The sequence below is a fragment of the Pongo abelii genome, chromosome 16 (genome assembly GCF_028885655.2).
Source record: "Pongo abelii isolate AG06213 chromosome 16, NHGRI_mPonAbe1-v2.0_pri, whole genome shotgun sequence".
Classification (NCBI taxonomy): Eukaryota; Metazoa; Chordata; class Mammalia; order Primates; family Hominidae; genus Pongo; species Pongo abelii.
This window is the reverse complement of record NC_072001.2, coordinates 91,265,499-91,280,357: the sequence shown is the minus strand read 5'-3', so window position 1 is coordinate 91,280,357 and position 14,859 is coordinate 91,265,499. Positions and strand designations below refer to the sequence as shown.

Sequence of the window (14,859 nt, the reverse complement as noted above, 5' to 3'; positions counted from 1 at the left end):
GGGACCTGGTGGCACAGATAGTTCTACTCCTCTGGTGCTTTCTTTTCATCTGAAATGTTGCCAGGTTCTCTGCCATGGTGGGACCAGACCACCCAAACTGCCCTGGGGCTGTAAGGCTTCCAGGGAGAACTTTGGCATTAGAATCCAACACCAACCTGGCCACCTGGTCCATGTTCCCAGCAGATGCCAGTGTCTCTGGCTGCTCAGCAGGGACTTTGAGAGAATGTGGTACGAAACAGGTTCTCAGCATACCTTGTCACCGTGTGGCTCTGAAATGCTTCCAGAGGCCCTGGCAGTCATAGTCCTGCTGCCTTGCTGGCTCTGGCTCGACTTGGTGGCAGATGGCAGAGCTATGGGTGTGGTGGTGCTGGGGAGGAGACGTCTGGGGAAGGTGGCTGTCACTTTTCTGGACAGAGTGTGCCTGGGTTAGTTCTGTCCCAGGATGAGCTGTCACCTCTCTGCACTCTTCACTAAGATGGTACTTGGACTTCATGGCCACTGATCAGAGTAAAATCCTGGGAGGATGGGGTGGGCAGTGGAAGGCCTTTTCCCGAGATCCTTTGGTGCCTCTTGGGAACACAGGTGTGTACGAATGGGCATCATTCATACACCTTTAAAGCTGCAAAGGGCTTTGATAATTAATAGTGTAATCGTTCTCAACCTGGGGACCCCAAAAGCAGTAATGAGGGGTGTTTGTTTCTGGCAATACAAAATAATAAACCCAGAAATCAGATCCATACCCATGACAAGCCTTCTCACACTGATAGAAAGTTGAGTTTCTTTGCTTTGGGCTGGAATTTATGCAGTGGATGACTTAGCATGGGTTTGTGTCTGTTGATAAAAAGCTCTGGTTAACAGTGATTTATATTGCTGTTTAATAAATCCAAGAAGATGAATTAATTAGTAGTTAATAGATGTAGTGTGCTTGCTAGACATAAACCTCTTTAAACATGGGATCTCTTGGGGCAAATTTCTAAAAGAAGACCTTCATGATGAAAAGGGGAGAAACTGCTGATCCAGTGCAACTCTCCTCTTTTACAAATGAAGACATGAGAGACTCAGAGAGGTGGAAGCACTGGCTCAAAGTCACTGGGTCCTGAAGTCTCGGATGAAGCTAGGGTTTGTGTCCTCCACTGCCAGGTTCCCATTCTTTCCATGACACCCTAGTGGCTCCAGGATCCTTAGGTGGCCCCCACTCTCTGGAGTCAGCTCCACCAAATCAAGCCATTGGTTTTTTTGAGCTCCAGGAGGGATTGGGCTGTGGGTTACCCAAAGGGGGCTTCCAGAGCCTAGACCCTGGTGGTGCTGGAAGTAGGAGTGTGTCCCTCCTTGGCTATGCCCGCTGGCCAGCTGGCCACCCCATCCTTTCTTAAAGCCATGTCATTTGTATTGTCTTTATGGGCAATAACTAAGGGGAAAAAAAGGCCAGTCCTTAGGAAATTCTGAATAGGAAAAAGAAAGAAAGGGAACAGAGGAAAACTGAGTTAGGAAGGCAAGCAGGGAGATTGAACTTCACGTCTTTAAATAGCATCTTTTTCTAGCTGATGGGGAGACATTCAATGCAATCCATGGGCCAGGAACTTGGAACCAATGAATCCAGTTAATTCTTGCAACAACCCAATCAGGCAGATGGTGTGAACCCCACCACACAGAGGAAGAAACTGAGGCTCAGATTTATTTGGTGACTCGGCAAAATGCCTGGCAATCAATTAGCTCCTTGGGGATCAAAGCCAGGTCTCTGTGGCTCCAAAGCCAGCCCCATTTCTGTTGCTTCTGGCTGACCCTTACCTTTCCTCCTCCCCTGCAGACACATAGAGAACTGGCGCAGTCTTCACACGCTCAACGCCGTGGACATGGAACTCTACACCGGACTTCAAAAGCTGTGAGTGCACCCAGCCACAGAGAGGCCTTTCCCTGTGGAAGGGGTGGATGTCACCTGGTCTGCCTTCTGGGGTGGCGTGAGGGGCACAGCAAGGCTGCCATCCACGCTTTCTCCCCCAGGTCTTCTTTTGGTAGAGTTGGCAATATACACTTAGGGGACACCAGAGGCTTCAAAGGCCATCTCTTCACACCCCTTTGTTTTACCCTAGTCTAGAGAGGCATGGGGGTTGTGTGAATTCCCATCTTGAAGGTAGGGTTTCAAGGCAGGCCTGGAACCCAGGCATGCTGGGTGAGTGTCCTTTCCCTACCCTTATGCTTGACTGATGAGCCCCACGGAGTATGAGATTTCCCAGCTACCTCCACCCTTGGATGTCAGTGCTAGTGACTGTGGGGACTTGGAGTGGGGAGAGGGACAAGGAACAAAGAGGGCTGCAGCCCTGCCATCACTGGACCAGCAGAAGCCCTGGTCCTTACCCACTGGCCAGGATGGGTGGAGGGCAGCTGCCAGTATGACCCCTGACCTCCCAGCCTCACACAGGGCCCTGGGGCGTGTGAGCCCAGGTGCCTCCACTGAGCAACCCCCGCAGGCCACCTGTGATAACTGGCAATGAAGAGGTGCAGATAATCCACAGGCGGCTGCAGGGCCAGCCTTAGCCTCACACCCTGCCAGCCTCAGCCCAGAGCAGATATCCCTCTGCCACTTGAGCTCTGCTGATCCTGTTTTTCTCTCTGTCTAGGACCATCAAGAACTCAGGACTTCGGAGCATTCAGCCCAGAGCCTTTGCCAAGAACCCCCATTTGCGTTATATGTGAGTAGAGCTGGGCTGCAGGGATGAGGGGCACATGGCAGGGACTCTTGGGGCAGTGAAGCCGGAGACCTGAGGTCTAGACCTGGCTTTTTGCCTCCAGGGGCTCTTGGGCAAGGTTTTGAACTTTCTTGGGCTTCCAATTTTGACTCTTAAAAGGATTATTTTGGGTTTGATGATCTCTAAGTTTCCTGTCAGAAGGAAAAATCTAGGACCAGGGGCTGAGAGGGAGAGTCAGTCTCCTGACACCCAAGTGTGTTCACTTTCATGATGAAACTTGCAATTTTATGGGAACATAAATGATAGGGAATTCCACTCATATGTAATGTGAATACTACACTTCTGAGACCGTAAGTAGGCCCATAAGAGTGTGTATGTGTGTTAGGACTGGGGGGGTTGCAAGAAGAAAGAAAGCATGGCCAATAGCCAGTGTTATGTCTAAATGGATTCTGGGTTCAGTGGGGAAAAGCTCAGAGAAGTGGAAACACCTGTATAAGGTCATGCAGCTTTGTTTGGGACAAGCTAGAGGTCAAGTGGTTATGGGTGGGGGTTCCTGTCTGTCTGTGCCTCCTTCATCCTGTCTCTCCCCTTTCCCTAGTAGGGGTAGAATCACAAGAGTTGATGCTTCCTCTCTAAGCCGAGTTCTGGGCTGATAGACTTTGGGATTTAATGAGGACTGCCATTTCCTGGGGAAAAAGTGAGCATGAAAGGAAGCCTGGGGTGAGTGATTAGGGGAAGTGCCAACCCACTGCACCTGTAGGGGGTACTTGTTGTCTGGGTCAACTCCAAGGATAGTGGCCATCTCGGACACCCACTGGGCATGTTCCCAAAGAGCAGAGGCTCTGCAGGAACCAGATGGGGAGGGGTCTATTGCCTTTGGGGAGAAAGTGGAGAAATGGTGTGCCTTGGGCTAGTCTTTCCTGTGGCCACTTAAAAGTTTCACTGACTGAGCACTTTGCATTTGGTAACAGAAGGGCAGCTGGGCTGGAGAGAAATTGCATGCACCGGGGCAGAGCATCCAGGGGAGCTGTGGGAAGTAGAGGGTAGGGAAGGTGGGGAAGGGAAGAGATCACAGTGAATCCTGATGGAGGAGTTGTTTTTTCTTCTTTGGGGAATCCTGACCTTACCCCCAGAGTGAGTGCTTGATAAATATTTGTTTATCAGTATGGCCACCTCTGCTTTCTGTGGAGCTTTCTTTTCTCTCTCTGGAAAGAGCAGGCACTATGGCCACTGCTCAGGGCCAGATGTATCAGCTCCAGGGGACTGAGACCTCCCTTTCAGCTGTCTAATTTAGCTGTTGCCCCTTGCCCCAGGGTAGCCTCTGTGGTGAGAGTCTTCTGATGTGTGTTCTTTGCATCTGGAGGCATAGCTGGGACCAGAGGAGGGTCTTGGACCAGATGTTCCAGGTGTTTATTTTATTGGGGGTTTGAGTTTCACTGTAAAACATCCCAAGGGAAAAAGCTTTTGACATCTGAGAAGTCTCTGTTTTCATAGTAATTCATACAAGGGTCACAAAGTGAGATGCCCATGGTGGACCAGGTGGGGTCACGTGTCCCCTCCAAAGAGGCAACCAGTCATCAGTTCCAGCTGACTGCTGCCACGTAGAGGTGGGGCCTGGTGTGGTCAGACTTGTTTCCAGAAGACCTGGAGATTCCGTGAAACAACTCAAGTTTTAAATGCTGCCAACTAAAAGCAAGACCCTTCAACTCCATGGGCCAAACGAAACTACTTCCATGAGCAGTATGTGGCACAGAGAGTGCCAGCTTGTGGTGCGAGGTCGTATTTGGGGGAGGGATGCTGTCGATGTGAGACACACCCTGTTCTCTTTGAGGACAGGGGCTGGGTGATCAGGCCTCAGAGCCTTCTAGGGCACGGTGTCCCTGCAGCTCTTAGGGAGATGGAGAGGCTTCGGGACCCAGGCTCAGGAGTAGGAGCAGGGTTGCACCTTGGGCTGCAGGTGGCTCTGAAGTGGGTTGTAGCAGAGCATGTCTTTGGCTTGCCCTTGAGGATCCTGGAAGAGGGCTGTGACCCACTGTCTCTTTTGGAATGATATGGGGTCTGCTGAGTGGTGGCAGTGATAGAGGCTGGTGGAGGTTTGCAAGATTCCCAAGGCTTTGTGGGTAGGAGGACCTAGTTGGAGTAGGACCCAAGGATACCATTGAACCTGCCCATGACCTTGGGCCCTGTTTTCTCTTGGACACATTGGCCAGCTCTTGCCAAAGTACTTGCTATTGGCTACAGGGGGATTACCGAGAAGGATGGATGACCATTAGTTCACCCCCAATTTGAGTCTGGCTGTGCATTAGGGGCAAGTCAGGGTGCTCAACCTAGTTCAAGAAAGTCAGCACCCAGTCAAGTGGCTCTGATAGGCACAGTGGGATGCCCAGAGGAGCCTGGGGATCACAGAGAGACGAGTCAATAGGATGAGGCAGAGGCACTGGCTTTATCCATGGGTTTTATTTATTAACTTTTCTTATTTATGAAGACACACACCAAATTCCCAATTGAGTAAATTTCCCGGCAGCTTTGGGACATTTTCTCCTGGCAAATGGGCCAGGTTTCTCTGCTGTCTCACAACATCTTCTATTTCTGTCCTCTAAATGCATTTACAAGTCTTCTGGCCCCAGCTGAGCAATCACAAGATGATCACTTACTCCAACACTAATTGCTGAGCCCTGGCTTGGCAGCTTTTTTTTTTTTTTTTTTTTTTTTTTTTTTTTTTTTTTAGGGTGATGGCTGAGAAGTCTTTTCTTCTTTCCTCTGTATAAAATAAGAAGTAGGAAGTGATATCATTGCCCCTAGTACTGATGTCAAATTGTTCAAGTTGTTCTGATTGGTTGAACTGTCTCCCACCCCTAAGCTACTGTTGCGTTAGTCAGTGTAATTCTTCCTCATGCCGGAAAATGAATTGACAAAGTTTTGGCCAAGTTGTCTGCTACACAGTAGTCTGGAGATTAGGACTCTTGGGCCCTACTTCATGGTTTATGAGTGACTGACCATCTCCTCTTGACTGCTTCAGTTTTCTCTACCTTTTGTAGAATGTGGAAAATGAGATATGGATGAATACACATCAAGGGAAACCCTTTTTTGAGAGATGGGAATATTCTCCACCCTTGTATCCCTTCTCTGATCCTAAGAATTTTGGATTAAGGATTTTTAAGGATAAGGATTTATGAGATTGATAATTGTAATAGCTATATGCCAATCTGAAAAGTGGGCATAATAATAGTGGCTATTCTAGAGATGGAATGTGGTCAAGATTAAATGTTAAGAGGCACATACAGCTCTCAGCCCAGTGACCAGGAAATAGTGTTCAGAGAGAACAGTTGCTAGTAATGATAGTAATTATCGTTATTATTCCTGGTGGTGGTGATAGAATCAAAGAGAAGGGGTTAGGTGAGCTTGATGGGTATTCTGACCGCTTCTTTGTCCTGGAAAAGCTGAATTTCTGTCTCACAGTGGAGCCCACCTCTCTGGTGACTGGAATACTCATATTCTCCAGTGTCTTTCTTCATTGTACACTGATGAATAAATCCGGATAAGTTCTCTATTCTCCCCTTTTATCCCCACTTGCTCTAGACTGTATGTAGACCTCTTTGTAGATGCTGTCAGTTTCAGAAAGGACCTAAGCAACTGAAACTGATAAGCTGACAACTTTGTTTATTTCCACCTGAGTTGAGATCTCGTCCACCAACATTATTGAACTTGAGTTGTTCTCAGAGTCCTCTGAGCCCCACTTCTGCAGCTGGCCCCTCTTTCCCTTTATGGGGTATGTTTTCTCTGGCATGGCTCACACAGACTGGATCGCCACAGTCTGGGATCCCCATACATGAAGAATGTAGACGTCTGTCTATGAGCTGCACTCAAACAATGGTACTTCTTTCATCTGTAGAGCTCTTCAATGGTTTTCAAAGTGCTTTTCCATACATTATCTCATTGAATTCTCATAACCATCCTTGGGGCAGGGGTATGGTAGGTGGCTTTATTTTACAGCACAGAAGATAGGCCCAGAGAGGCTCTGACTTGTAAGTAGTAGAAGTAGAACTGCACCTAAGTCCTCTGATTCTCTTTCCAGGAATCTTTCCACTATAGCTCATGGGCCAGAAGAGGCAATGTTTTTTCACAGAAGCAATTTAAAAAGTTACTATGTTTTGCTAGTCATTACTATGTTTAGAAAACCGCATAAAACTGCTGGTATCAGAAAAGAAGAGGGAAAAGCTAATACTGGTTGAGAACTTCCTGTGTGCCAAGAACTGTGCCTGGTGCATTTGCAAATATGAACTCACTTACTCCCCACAGTAACTGTAAGTTAGGAGTCCTCTCTCCCCATTTCATAGATGCAAACATTGAAGCTCAGAAGTTATAACTGAGTTCTCCTAAGGTTACACAGTAAGTTAGTGGAAGAATCAGGATGTGGACTCTAAATCCTTTGAATCTGAAGTCCATGTACTTTTTTACATCCCAGGAGCGTTTTGTCTCTCTGGTTTTCACAGCAAGATCTTCTTATAGGAGAGGTTGGCATCTTTAAAGTTCTGTGAAAGAGCTGCTCTTTCCCCCTGGGGATTCAGCACGATCCATCCTCAAAGAGCTCTGTTGAGAAAGCTCTGTTTAGTTCCTCTTTCTATTCAGGTCAAATCCTATAATGACAGTTACATTACAACCTGAATATCTTTATTATGAAAGATTTCTTAGCATTAGCCTATGGCCTACTTATTTCCAAGAATATTTAATGTAAGATTCCAGCAAGCCAAGAGAATTTATTTAATCCCTAGAGTTGATTGTGGTGGGATCTCTCTTGGGCTCCATTTCTTGCTCTTTTCCAAAAAGCTCTGGATACCAGACTAAGTTATTTCTCCTTTTGGAAGCAAATGTGCACTCAATCTTTAGCTGGGGGACCCAGCCACCAGAGTGGGGTGAAAGATGGAGAATCTCCTGATTTGAGCATGATTGTATCAGCCGTGTTATGTTTGCAAGGAGAGGAAGTCAGTGATGCTGTGTGGATAGGAAAAGAAGAGGTGGCTAGGATCCCTACCCTTTCAGGAAACTGACTGCATAGGTAATAAATTTCTCTTGAGATTATAGGGGTGAAAAAATGGTGGCATGGATTTATTATGTATTATAAATTACTCAATGTTCTTTCTCCTTGGAATAACCCCAGATTCTGAGTTTCAAGATGACATGTAGAGAGTATCTCGGTAAATTTTTGCTTTTCTGCCTGCCCCCTTACCTCTGCACTGAGACTTTTCTCCAAGTCCCAAAAGGATTGGCAACTGGCACACTGGTCTCCTTCACTGCTTCTCCATAAGAATCCTCCTTCTTCTGTTCTTTGTGGAGGACTTAGCCATGAAATGCTGGATAGCTGACAGTAAGGAGCATGGGCTTTGAAGATAGAAAGATCAGGGTTCAAATCCTAGATCTTTCACTTCCTGCTGTTGACCTTAGGCAAGCTATTGAACTTCTCTGAGCTTTGAAAGGAAAATAAGAGTTCCTACTTCATAGGATTGTTCTTAGCCTTAAATAAGACAACGTCTGGAAAGTGCTTAAGACAATGTACTATGAAAAACTCAATATATTTTTTTTTGCTATTATTGAAGACTTCCTCCCTACACATGTTGGTCTCCAATTGTTTAGAATCATAGATAGTTAAAGCTGGAAGAGTCCTTAGAACCAACTCCCAAATTTGTATTCCTATCATGCCCTTTAGCTTCCTATATCAAACCGCCTACTTGCGTGCCCCAGTCACGAGTCAACCTTAAGTTGGCCAAGACAGGATTCTTGATTTCATACCAAGCCCTTCCTCCTAACCTCTTCTTCCTCAATGCTTCTTGTTCTTGTAGGTGGTACCATCCATCAAATTGCTCAGACCAAAACCTTGGGAGACATTCTTGATGCCTCTCTTTCCTTTACCTGCCCACCCCCTTCTTCTGACATTCAGTTTAATAAATTCATAAAATATTTTGTATCCATCTGCTTATTTACCCTTTCCATCCTCATATCTATTGTCTTGGTCCAAGTCATCATCCCCTCCTCTGGCACTGTGACAGTAGCCTTCTAACTTAGGTTTTCCATGCCTTCACTTTTGTCTGCTACATTTCATTGTCCACACAGTTGCCAGAGTGATATTTTAAACATATAAATCCGATCATGCCACTTAGCTGCTTAAAGCCCTCCAATTACTTCTTGCATTACTTACAATAAAAGCTAAGCCCCTTTCCATGGCCACAGGACTCACATGGATATAGTTTCTGCCTCCCTCTCTAATTGTCTTGTACTTTTCCCCTTGTTCTCTCTGCTGCAGCCTTACAAGCCTTTTCAGTCCCTTAAATGTACCAAGCTAATTCCCACATTGGAGTTTTTGTCCCTGTTGACCCATCTGACCCAGACAGATACCCTGCCCTGGATCTTGACATGGCTGGCCCCTTCTCATCATTCACCCAAATGCTACTTTCTTAGCAAGGCCTCTTCTGACTGCTCAAACTTTGTGGCTTTCCTTCTCCTTACAGATAGATCACATTTTATTCCGTCATGTGGCTGAATCATTTCCTTTGCCTTTATTACTATTGATCATCTGCAAGTATCTCATTCAGCTATTTGTTTAAGAGTTGATACTCTATCTCCCACACTGGAATGTAAACTTCCATGGAGCAGGAACTTTTCCCTGCTATATCTCCAGCGCTCAGAACAATGCCTGTCATATGCCAAGTGATCGGTAGTGATTTGTTGCGTGTACAAGTGACTCTAGTCTGACTTGATCATTTTCTGGATGAAAAGAAGGATGTCTTGAGTGGAGAAGAATTCTGACCAAGATCTCCATGGATAAGAGCTGAGCCAGGACTAGAATGTGGGCCTTGGTATGCTCTGTGTGGCATTCCTCCCATCATATTTATCCTGTCTACTTTTCTTGGGTCTTATCTAGCCAGAGATCCTTACACTTCTATGTATGGTAGAAACTATTGCAGCCCTGTTTAAAAGAAGGGACATATGGGCCAGGCACAGTGGCTCACGCCTATACTTCTAGCACTTTGGGAGGCCGAGATGGGTGGATCATGAGGTCAAGAGATCGAGACCATTCTGGCCAACATGGTGAAACCCTGTCTCTACTAAAAATACAAAAATTAGCTGGGCATGGTGGCATGTGCCTGTAGTCCCAGCTACTCAGGAGGTTGAGGCAGGAGAATCACTTGAACCTGGGAAGCGGAGGTTGCAGTGAGCTGAAATCGTGCCACTGGGCTCCAGCCTGGTGACAGAGCGAGACTCCATCTCAAAAAAAAAAAAAAAAAAAAAAAAAAAAAAAAAAAAAAAAGAAGGGGCATATGGGCAAATATTACATGCATATCACTTATATTATTGGAACGTACAAATATAAATAGTACAGAATCATATCGCAGTATCACCCTGCTGAGGTGTGATACAAAAATGTACAGTGAAGGTAGGTCGCCTCTTTGAGCTTTCTTCTCATCCAGTTCTTCTTGCTCAGAGCTTCCATCAAACATCCTGCTTAAGCTATTGCCTCTAACCCACCCTCATCACTAATTTGGTTATTTTGATAAGTAGTTGAGAGTATGTGCTCTTGAACCACATGGCCTGACATTCGATTCTGGCTTTATCACATATATCTGTATATCTTGGGCAAGTTACTTAACATATCTATGCCTTAATCTCCTCTTTTGGAAAATGGGAATAATATGGTTGTTAGCAAGATTAAATGAATTAATGTATATGAAGTATTGAGGAGAATGTCTGGCCCATAATAATAACCCAATATATGTTAGTGGAGATTGCTGTTATTATTCTTTTTTTTTTTTTTTTTTTTTACATTTTAATGTTTTTTTTTTTTCTTGTTTGTTTTTTTCTTTTATTATTATTATTATTATTATCATTATTATACTTTAGGTTTTATGGTACATGTGCGCAATGTGCAGGTAAGTTACATATGTATACATGTGCCATGCTGGTGCGCTGCACCCCCCAACTCGTCATCTAGCATTAGGTATATCTCCCAGTGCTATCCCTCCCCCCTCCCCCCACCCCACAACAGTGCCCGAAGTGTGATGTTCCCCTTCCTGTGTCCATGTGTTCTCATTGTTCAATTCCCACCTATGAGTGAGAATATGCGGTGTTTGGTTTTTTGTTCTTGTGATAGTTTACTGAGAATGATGATTTCCAGTTTCATCCATGTCCCTACAAAGGACGTGAACTCATCATTTTTTATGGCTGCATAGTATTCCATGGTGTATATGTGCCACATTTTCTTAATCCAGTCTATCATTGTTGGACATTTGGGTTGGTTCCAAGTCTTTGCTATTGTGAATAATGTGGCAATAAACATACGTGTGCATGTGTCTTTATAGCAGCATGATTTATAGTCCTTTGGGTATATACCCAGTAATGGGATGGCTGGGTCGAATGGAATTTCTAGTTCTAGATCCCTGAGGAATCGCCACACTGACTTCCACAAGGATTGAACTAGTTTACAGTCCCACCAACAGTGTAAAAGTGTTCCTATTTCTCCACATCCTCTCCAGCACCTGTTGTTTCCTGACTTTTTAATGATTGCCATTCTAACTGGTGTGAGATGGTATCTCATTGTGGTTTTGATTTGCATTTCTCTGATGGCCAGTGATGGTGAGCATTTTTTCATGTGTTTTTTGGCTGCATAAATGTCTTCTTTTGAGAAGTGTCTGTTCATGTCCTTCGCCCACTCTTTGATGGGGTTGTTTGTTTTTTTCTTGTAAATTTGTTGGAGTTCATTGTAGATTCTGGATATTAGCCCTTTGTCGGTTGAGTAGGTTGCGAAAATGTTCTCCCATTTTGTAGGTTGCCTGTTCACTCTGATGGTAGTTTCCTTTGCTGTGCAGAAGCTCTTTAGTTTAATTAGATCCCATTTGTCAATTTTGGCTTTTGTTGCCATTGCTTTTGGTGTTTTAGACATGAAGTCCTTGCCCATGCCTATGTCCTGAATGGTAATGCCTAGGTTTTCTTCTAGGGTTTTTATGGTTTTAGGTCTAACATTTAAGTCTTTAATCCATCTTGAATTGATTTTTGTATAAGGTGTAAGGAAGGGATCCAGTTTCAGCTTTCTACATATGGCTAGCCAGTTTTCCCAGCACCATTTATTAAATAGGGAATCCTTTCCCCATTTCTTGTTTTTGTCAGGTTTGTCAAAGATCAGATACTTGTAGATATGTGGCATTATTTCTGACGGTTCTGTTCTGTTCCATTGATCTATATCTCTGTTTTGGTACCAGTACCATGCTGTTTTGGTTACTGTAGCCTTGTAGTATAGTTTGAAGTCAGGTAGTGTGATGCCTCCAGCTTTGTTCTTTTGGCTTAGGATTGACTTGGCGATGCGGGCTCTTTTTTGGTTCCATATGAACTTTAAAGTAGTTTTTTCCAATTCTGTGAAGAAAGTCATTGGTAGCTTGATGGGGATGGCATTGAATCTGTAAATTACCTTGGGAAGGATGGCCATTTTCATGATATTGATTCTTCCTACCCATGAGCATGGAATGTTCTTCCATTTGTTTGTATCCTCTTTTATTTCCTTGAGCAGTGGTTTGTAGTTCTCCTTGAAGAGGTCTTTCACATCCCTTGTAAGTTGGATTCCTAGGTATTTTATTCTCTTTGAAGCAATTGTGAATGGGAGTTCACTCATGATTTGGCTCTCTGTTTGTCTGTTATTGATGTATAAGAATGCTTGTGATTTTTGCACATTGATTTTGTATCCTGAGACTTTGCTGAAGTTGCTTATCAGCTTAAGGAGATTTTGGGCTGAGACAATGGGGTTTTCTAGATATACTATCATGTCATCTGCAAACAAGGACAATTTGACTTCCTCTTTTCCTAATTGAATACCCTTTATTTCCTTCTCCTGCCTAATTGCCCTGGCCAGAACTTCCAACACTATGTTGAATAGAAGTGGCGAGAGAGGGCATCCCTGTCTTGTGCCAGTTTTCAAAGGCAATGCTTCCAGTTTTTGCCCATTCAGTACGATATTGGCTGTGGGTTTGTCATAAATAGCTCTTATTATTTTGAGATATGTCCCATCAATTCCTAATTTATTGAGAGTTTTTAGCATGAAGGGTTGTTGAATTTTGTCAAAGGCCTTTTCTGCATCTATTGAGATAATCATGTGGTTTTTGTCTTTGGTTCTGTTTATATGCTGGATTACATTTATTGATTTGCGTATATTGAACCAGCCTTGCATCCCAGGGATGAAGCCCACTTGATCATGGTGGATAAGCTTTTTGACGTGCTGCTGGATTCTGTTTGCCAGTATCTTATTGAGGATTTTTGCATCAATGTTCATCAAGGATATTGGTCTAAAATTCTCTTTGTTTGTTGTGTCTCTGCCAGGCTTTGGTATCAGGATGATGCTGGCCTCATAAAATGAGTTAGGGAGGATTCCCTCTTTTTCTATTGATTGGAATAGTTTCAGAAGGAATGGTACCAGCTCCTCCTTGTACCTCTGGTAGAATTCGGCTGTGAACCCATCTGGTCCTGGACTTTTTTTCGTTGGTAAGCTATTGATTATTGCCACAATTTCAGCTCCTGTTATTGGTCTATTCAGAGATTCAACTTCTTCCTGGTTTAGTCTTGGGAGGGTGTATGTGTTGAGGAATTTATCCATTTCTTCTAGATTTTCTAGTTTATTTGCATAGAGGTGTTTGTAATATTCTCTGATGGTAGTTTGTATTTCTGTGGGATCGGTGGTGATATCCCCTTTATCATTTTTTATTGCATCTATTTGATTCTTCTCTCTTTTTTTCTTTATTAATCTTGCTAGCGGTCTATCAATTTTGTTGATCCTTTCAAAAAACCAGCTCCTGGATTCATTGATTTTTTGAAGGGTTTTTTGTGTCTCTATTTCCTTCAGTTCTGCTCTGATTTTAGTTATTTCTTGCCTTCTGCTAGCTTTTGAATGTGTTTGCTCTTGCTTTTCTAGTTCTTTTAATTGTGATGTTAGGGTGTCAATTTTGGATCTTTCCTGCTTTCTCTTGTGGGCATTTAGTGCTATAAATTTCCCTCTACACACTGCTTTGAATGCATCCCAGAGATTCTGGTATGTTGTGTCTTTGTTCTCGTTGGTTTCAAAGAACATCTTTATTTCTGCCTTCATTTCGTTATGTACCCAGTAGTCATTCAGGAGCAGGTTGTTTAGTTTCCACGTAGTTGAGCGGTTTTGAGTGAGATTCTTAATCCTGAGTTCTAGCTTGATTGCACTGTGATCTGAGAGACAGTTTGTTACAATTTCTGTTCTTTTACATTTATTGAGGAGAGCTTTACTTCCAAGTATATGGTCAATTTTGGAATAGGTGTGGTGTGGTGCTGAAAAAAATGTATATTCTGTTGATTTGGGGTGGAGAGTTCTGTAGATGTCTATTAGGTCTGCTTGGTGCAGAGCTGAGTTCAATTCCTGGGTATCCTTGTTGACTTTCTGTCTCGTTGATCTGTCTAATGTTGACAGTGGGGTGTTAAAGTCTCCCATTATTATTGTGTGGGAGTCTAAGTCTCTTTGTAGGTCACTCAGGACTTGCTTTATGAATCTGGGTGCTCCTGTATTGGGTGCATATATATTTAGGATAGTTAGCTCTTCTTGTTGAATTAATCCCTTTACCATTATGTAATGGCCTTCTTTGTCTCTTTTGATCTTTGTTGGTTTAAAGTCTGTTTTATCAGAGACTAGGATTGCAACCCCTGCCTTTTTTTGTTTTCCATTTGCTTGGTAGATCTTCCTCCATCCTTTTATTTTGAGCCTATGTGTGTCTCTGCACGTGAGATGGGTTTCCTGAATACAGCACACTGATGGGTCTTGAGTCTTTATCCAATTTGCCAGTCTGTGTCTTTTAATTGGAGCATTTAGTCCATTTACATTTAAAGTTAATATTGTTATGTGTGAATCTGATCCTGTCATTATGATGTTAGCTGGTTATTTTTCTCGTTAGTTGATGCAGTCTCTTCCTAGTCTCGATGGTCTTTACATTTCGGTATGATTTTGCAGTGGCTGGTACCGGTTGTGCCTTTCCATGTTTAGCGCTTCCTTCAGGAGCTCTTTTAGGGCAGGCCTGGTGGTGACAAAATCTCTCAGCATTTGCTTGTCTGTAAAGTATTTTATTTCTCCTTCACTTATGAAGCTTAGTTTGGCAGGATATGAAATTCTGGGTTGAAAATT

The 14,859-nt window shown here is 43.8% G+C and overlaps 1 protein-coding gene across 5 annotated transcripts in view; it reads left to right on the top strand.

Moving 5' to 3' along the window:
* The window catches only part of NTRK3 (neurotrophic receptor tyrosine kinase 3), a 392,667-nt gene that overhangs the window by 73,301 nt on the left and 304,507 nt on the right, over window positions 1-14,859 (top strand). For all 5 annotated transcript variants that reach the window (XM_002825781.5, XM_054531808.2, XM_063716294.1 and 2 more), the window contains 2 exons: window positions 1,808-1,882; window positions 2,619-2,690. In XM_002825781.5, the coding sequence (XP_002825827.2) occupies window positions 1,808-1,882; window positions 2,619-2,690 (147 nt within the window). The remainder of the gene's footprint in view (window positions 1-1,807; window positions 1,883-2,618; window positions 2,691-14,859) is intronic.